The following is a 6632-nucleotide window of genomic DNA, read 5'->3' as shown; positions in this document are numbered from 1 at the left end:
GCCCGGGGGTCCCGCGGCCGACCCCCAGGTCTCCCAGGGTAGGGGTGGGTTGCGGCCGAAGCACCTGCCAGGTGAAGCGGGCGCTGCGGGCCCTGGTGCGCCAGGCGGAGGCCGCCCCTCCCGGGGGAGCCGCTGGGCCGGTCCGCGGCCTGAGCCCCCGCCTCGGTCTCCTGGAGGGCACGTCCGCCGCTAAGCTCCTCTGCTTCCGAGGCCGGTGGCGGCTCGGGGGGACGGGCACGGCAGTGGAGGCTTTGCCATATGGCGTCGTGCAACACAGTGAGGTCTGGAAACAGCTCTCGGAGACAGCGGCGCTCACCGGGGCCTGCTGGGGGCGAAACGGGGCCATCGTCAAGGCACTGGCATTCCCTCCCTGTCATTTGCTGCTTGACAGACGAGGAAACAAGTCTGAAAGCCTGCAAAGCCTCCAGCACTACGCTTGGGAGAGGCTTTGAAACCTTCGGGCCTGCTCTTTGTCACAGTTTGGTTGTAGAAATGTGATGGACAAAGCAGTAAATCTATGTGGGGGCTTGTGCTTTCTTTTCCAGATGCCTGTGACCGTGGGCCCATATGGGCAGTCGCAGCCCAGCTGCTTTGACAGAGTAAAGATGGGTTTCATGATGGGCTTTGCAGTGGGCATGGCAGCAGGAGCGCTGTTCGGCACGTTTTCCTGCCTCAGGTATGCGGAGGACACGGCTTCTACGGACAGGTCGTGACAGAGTGATAGCCAGAGAGAAATGCTCCCACTCTGGGATTGGGAAGGGAGGTGTGGGTCTGGTCCTGCGTCATCACATAGGTGAAACTGCTCATGGCCCTGAATTAGCCTCAGGTTGAGAGCCTGCTGTCAGCCCAGCCTCAGATGGGAAGGTCTGGCGGCAGCGCCGCTGGGTCAGCTGCATATGAGGAGGTCGCAGCTTCACAGACCTTGTCCCACCACTCATGAGGGAGGTAGCATTGGGAAGTTGAGGCTGTGAAAGATCAGCTCCAGGAGCTGGATGAACTGTCTGTGCAGATACACATGCAGACCTCTCCTCACTGTAAAGCTTCCTGAGCTACTCTGCAAGCTCTTGGGTATCTGCATCATGGGTGCTTTGGTTGTCCCATACCCATGCATGGAGGCAATTACCGTACTGACCCCAAGTCTTAACTGCAGGAGTGTAGGCAGAGCTGTGGCTGGCTCTGGCAGTGTCTCACTGTGAATCAGAGAGGGACGGTATTCCACCAGCCCTCCCCAGCATGGAAACAAACCATGCCCGCTGCTCCAAGTTAGCTCTTGCACTGCTCACTGACTGGTTTTGGCACATACCCATGAAAAGAATTAAACAAACTTTCTGCTTGGGGTTTTTTAATCTGTGATTAAAGAAAGGTGATGCTTTGGTAGTGAGCATAAAGGGAGGAAAAGGCACAAAGTCCAACCTGGTAAGAGTTTAAAAAGTTTCTGATCTCTCTCAGATCATGGAGAGTCTTTCTAAGTGGTGCAATGCTACCAGAGAATAGAGATCTGGGTATTTAGAAGAAGCAGTGACAGTGGTTCTGTTGTACTTGAATGACACAGCTACATTCCTTCTGCTGTACCATTTTTGAGAGAAAACCTCCATGCTTTAAAAATCAAGTGCATTAGATTCCTTAGACCTTACAGTCACTACAGTGCATAAAAGCCAACTATTACAAGAGCTTCCTGAGAAGGAACAATTCTTTTGTTTCAGTCTAACCTCAAGTAAAGGGGGACTGAAGAACAGAAACGCCTCTGAACACTTATAGGCCTTCCAAGTTTCTCTCATATTAAAAATACAGTGTCAGTAGTAAATAGGAAGTGAGTTTACAACATAGTTTTTAAGTTGGTGGTGTTAAAAATACTGCCACTGCAGCCAGACAGGATGCTAATACAACAGCTCAGAGTCTTTTTATTCTCTGGCAAGTCAAATACTGGGACAGTGTAATTTTTCTTTTGCCAAATTAGGGATATTTGGGGTACTAGCAGGTGAAACTGTTCCTGCTGGTGACGTGGCAGGAGGGTACAGCATCAGCTGATACCACTGCAGGAAAAAAATACACGTGGGACAGTGGCAAGGGTCATTCAAATGCCCCAGAAAGAACAGCTTGCTCTCTTTTTTTTTTTCTTCTTCAGTATTTCAGGCTTGGGGCACCACAGCCAGTCTCCTTGTGGAGGCAGGAGGTACAATTTTAAATTTAGACTGAAGAGGAGGTGATTTGGGTGCTCAGGCAACCATTAGCTAGTTCTGTTAGATGTTTTCTGCTGTATGTTTGTGACCTGTCAGGCTTCAGCTTTTGTCTAATTCCTGTTTTTCTTTACCTCAGGATTGGCATGAGAGGACGAGAGCTGATGGGTGGAGTTGGCAAAACGATGATGCAGAGTGGTGGGACGTTTGGGACATTCATGGCTATTGGTATGGGAATCCGCTGCTAACCTGGAGTTTGGGTTTTATCCCAGAGCGTCCCCTCTAGCCATTCCCCCTCTGTTCCTTAATAAAATCTGTAGATACGTGGAAGTGAGAGCTCTTCATGAAGGGATGAAGCACCTTCCTCCTAGCTCTGCTGATTGTAAACGTGCTTTTTACCAAATTTCTACTTTTCTCCCATCTCTTACTCCCATGATGAGGAGAATTAATAATCCTTTGTTCTACATTAAAGTTCCTATTTGACAGGTGTAAGTACAGTGCACACATTTGTCCCTGTGGTACTTGGGCAGCTCACATTGTCATGTGTTGATGTGGAGCTGTTCTGTTGCATTTGTGCATTCCCCAGTCCAGGAGAGTTAACTCTGTGGCCAGTTCAGATCACCTATCAAATCTCTCTCCTCTTGCAAAAATAGGTGGGTCAAAGCTGGCCCCAGTTCCACTGAAACTTGAGATACGGGGAAACACCCTCATAGAGTTGAGGACAGCAGAACCTGGGTGAGTCCTTCGGCAACTGAGGGCAAACTAGAACAGCTGAGGCACTTCCTGACAGCCTGGCAGCACAAGGGTGCAGGGAGCAGTCAGGGAACAGCACAGAACAGCTATGGGCATGCTGCTAGAGCTGGGAATCATTCAGTTACTGGAAGAAGGAGAACTGCTCCTGACCTATGACAGCTAAAGGTATTTTGTGGTGAGTCACAAGGATAACTCTGACACCAGATAGGAGAAGTTTAATGTCCTTGTCAAGCCTTGAGCAATGCTTTTCTTAAGGCTCTGCCCTTGGGACCAGCTGTGCTGCAGGTTACAGCACAGAGTAGCCCAGCTGGACCAGGCCTGTCCCTGCTCCCAAGGCTGCAGTCTGACACCCTCAGGGCAGGGGCACAGCACTGTGCCAGGAAGGGCGGCAGCAAGGCTTGGGGCTGCAACAGGAACAGGCAGCAGCTTTTTCCATCCCCCTGGCAGGGGAAGGGGCTTCACCTGAGGATCTGTGCTACCAGAAACTTCTAAGTGTGGCTACAAGGAACTGAATGCTTCCCTGAGAGAACAGGGGATTTACTCTGACATTCACCAGCCCACAGCCCTGCCTACAGCTGAACTATGAAATGCTTAGTGTTGCAAGCTCCTATTATTTGCCTTTTGATACAAGGCTTACCTTTGCTTCTCCATTTCTGTTTAAAGGCAGGACAGGTCAGCAGCAGCAAAACCGGAGCTAGCACCTGTACAACCTTTACCTAGTAAAACTGCTGTTCCCCATTTTTAAAGAAAACACAAAATGCCAGTAAAAGCCAGCTGCTGTCATAGAGCTTGGTAACCTTGGAGAAACTGCCAACCAACCTCAGAGAAACTGCTCTGTAACAGCTCGGTTTTACTGGCTGGCACCAGTGGATTAAAACCAGAAACTAAAGACACACTTGGCTTTCTTCAGCCATGTCACATAGACACCCACCTCCAGAACATTCCTGGCTCCTCCCCACAGCTGCCCAGCCCCTCTCCTCCCAGCTCCCCCTGGACTGCCAGCAGTCAGTCCTGCCCCTCCCTGAGCAGCAGCACTGCAGGGTGGGCCCTGGCACCATCCCTGCCCACCCAGCTCCAGCACCTGGCTGGCACACACCCTCTGCACCTCTGTCAGCACAGGTTTTATTAGCCAGTGGCTGCAAAAGGACAGGCAGTAGGAAAGGAGTACCCAGAAAGGGCAGTCAGCTGGGGCAGGCTTCCCTACAGAAACCTACAAGGCAACATCCATCACTCCTACATCCCCACAATGCACAACCATTTGTGAAAGATGGGGGTGGGTATGGGCAGGGGGGAGTTCTCTCTGGAGTGAATCTTCAGCAGGCCCAAGACAGGGCAAGAGCCATCCACTGCCTGGCCAGGGAGAAAACCCACAGGCTCTTCACCACCACAGGTGCAGTGCAGAGGGTAAAAACAGCAGGCACCAGTTCCTGCATTTTCTGCAAGAGGAGCAGTATCCCAAACATCTATCACTTTGAAGCAGCTATCCCCTCACCTCCAGTCTTCAGCATACACTGCTTAACTCAAATCAAGCAGAGAAATGAAGCTTCATGAAGGCCTTTTTAAGAGAATTTTATTTGAGTGGTTCTTACAAAGATTGTTGCAATATGAAAGTCTTTGTTTGATAGAAATATCAAGCTGTCTTGTCAAACACACTGAAGTAACCCAAAAATATATTTCAGAGCTCACAGAGCTTAAAAAGAGCAAAGATTATATGCAACCAGAACAAAACACGTTTCTGTATTTCCTACCAACTTCCAGACTTGGCTGAAATCCTTCAACTGTGCCACGCTGCATACATAGAAACTTATGTGGAAATGCAGAGATCGTTTTGTTTGGAAACTTAGACACACCTCACACAGTATTTACAAAGAAACTTTTACAGATACATTAATCAAAAGTTACCATCAAGAAATAAAACCCTTCAATCCTTCTATTCTTAGCAATTATTCAGCACAAAGCAAGCTGAGTGGCTGTCCAGAATCAGCTTTCAGTAGCCTTTTGAATTTCCCATTTATACAAAACACTAAATATGTCCCTTCATAAAGTCTATTTCCGATATTAACCTTTAGCAGATCACCTACATTTAGTGAAATGTAAAATGTAATTGCTGCATTAAAAGAAAGGCTTGTGAAACATTAAAAATGTCATTATGTCCCATCTGCCTTTTACAGAGAACTTGTTTTCTATGAGCTACTCCTCAGTTCCTACAGATCACCTTAGTAAATGTACAAGAATTACAAGGCAGAACAAGAAGTCAACAGCTTTGTATACAGTGGAAATGCTAGTTAGGGAGAATGAACACACTGCATTTCTGCTTACTTCATTTTATTTTTAAAGGTAGCAGGAAGTGTACACAAAATGACATTAAATCCTTTCCTTTAGTTTTATCTAAATAAAAGATAACTCAATCTTCCTCCAAAAAATAACTATGTACAAAACTGACTAAATCTGTCTTCATCGTCGAACAGGAACCAGTAGTTGGGTTGCAGTCATAGAATCTGGAAAAAGGCTATGGTACGTTGGAAGAGGTACATACGCTGCTGTAATCATTTTACCTAATCAGAAGATTTAAAAATTTTTTTTAAAAAACAGTATTTGGTCATTTCTGTAATTAATGACTAAATGTAGGTCTCTACATGAAATCCACTCACCTGCAAACCACCTCCCATGCAACGCATTTACAGCTGCAATGGCAGCAGCAATTGAAGGACATTTGACATACACATTGCCCTGTAATACAGAAGTGTTACAGTCCATTAGAAGCTTGGAAAAAGTCCCACATCATCTATTTTCAAGACATTTCCTCAGTGTGGCTGTGACAGAGGCACACCTGCCTCACTGGTGTCTGCTGGTATCAAACAGTAACACAGACCAAGCATGACAAAACAGAGTAGTGGACAGCTTTCTACTGACATCCATCACCATAACTCTCATGAAACGTTTATAAATAGGATTTGCAAAACACACCAAATGTGAGATTGATCTGAAATCAACTAGTAATGGATTGCTCAATTGCTCATGACGACCCTTCAGAAAGAGGATGTAACAGCTTCTGATTACAAATCTCATGAAAAAACAGAAAAGCACAAAGAGTTTGGCTAGCCATAAAGTTCTGTAAATCACCAACTTTAACCAGAAATACTTAACTAGATAGGCAAGTTCAGTCTGATTTTCAAGGAATCAAGCACTCCCCATTCCTCAGAGCAGGAAGGATGTCCAGCACTTCAATGAAAACTGGTACTGTAAAAATTCTCCTACATGAACCTCAGCATCTGTCTGTCTTTACCTGAACAAAGACTGAGACTAAAGGAAAAACCCATCACAGCAGGGCAAGAAGAGCCTACGATGGTGTCTAATGAGAATGACAGACTGATCTTTTAACTTTGCCAGAGATAGCTTAAGTTTTCTATCTGCAGATTAAGCACTAAACCAGCCTAATCCAGAGTACTGCAGTATTCACATTCAACAGCTCAAAGACATACAGACATCCACAGTAAGGTGCAATGCATTTTTCTGGCTGCCTGCTTAAAAATAGACTGCTAGCAGTAATTTTTGAACCAGATCAGATTCCAGCTGAAACAGGTTTTACAGGAAAAGAATATATTAAGAAACAGAACTCAGCCTTCCCTTTAGCAGTCTTTGCCTGGCTATACTACTGTACTAACTCTTCTCCCTGTGATCTAACTCATTTGGGGGGGGGGG

General features: G+C 46.8%; 2 protein-coding genes across 2 annotated transcripts in view; one reads left to right on the top strand and one right to left on the bottom strand.

Moving 5' to 3' along the window:
* Positions 1–511: 511 nt before the first annotated feature.
* ROMO1 (reactive oxygen species modulator 1) lies at positions 512–2507 on the top strand. The gene is made up of 2 exons (XM_026867226.1): positions 512–676; positions 2317–2507. The coding sequence occupies exons 1-2, from the start codon at positions 546–548 to the stop codon at positions 2423–2425; spliced, it is 240 nt and encodes a 79-aa protein (XP_026723027.1). The 5' UTR covers positions 512–545; the 3' UTR covers positions 2426–2507.
* A 1967-nt stretch (positions 2508–4474) lies between these two features.
* The window catches only part of RBM39 (RNA binding motif protein 39), a 27213-nt gene continuing 25055 nt past the window's right edge, over positions 4475–6632 (bottom strand). The window contains exons 15-16 of the mRNA XM_026867213.1: positions 5582–5660; positions 4475–5485 (exon numbers count right to left, since the gene is read on the bottom strand). Of these exons, the coding sequence (XP_026723014.1) occupies positions 5385–5485; positions 5582–5660 (180 nt within the window). The 3' untranslated portion in view covers positions 4475–5384. The remainder of the gene's footprint in view (positions 5486–5581; positions 5661–6632) is intronic.

The sequence above is a fragment of the Athene cunicularia genome, unplaced genomic scaffold (genome assembly GCF_003259725.1).
Source record: "Athene cunicularia isolate RWA unplaced genomic scaffold, athCun1 SCF_2, whole genome shotgun sequence".
NCBI classification, from domain to species: Eukaryota; Metazoa; Chordata; class Aves; order Strigiformes; family Strigidae; genus Athene; species Athene cunicularia.
The sequence above is the reverse complement of the archived record's forward strand: the minus strand, read 5'-3'. Positions and strand labels throughout refer to the sequence as shown.

What these genes read in the sequence shown, in the direction of transcription:
- ROMO1 (XM_026867226.1), top strand. Translation starts at nt 546, where the DNA reads ATGCCTGTGACCGTGGGCCCATATGGGCAGTCGCAGCCCAGCTGCTTT. An exon ending in GGCACGTTTTCCTGCCTCAG is followed by an intron (nt 677 to 2,316) that starts GTATGCGGAGGA and finishes TCTTTACCTCAG; the next exon opens with GATTGGCATGAGAGGACGAG.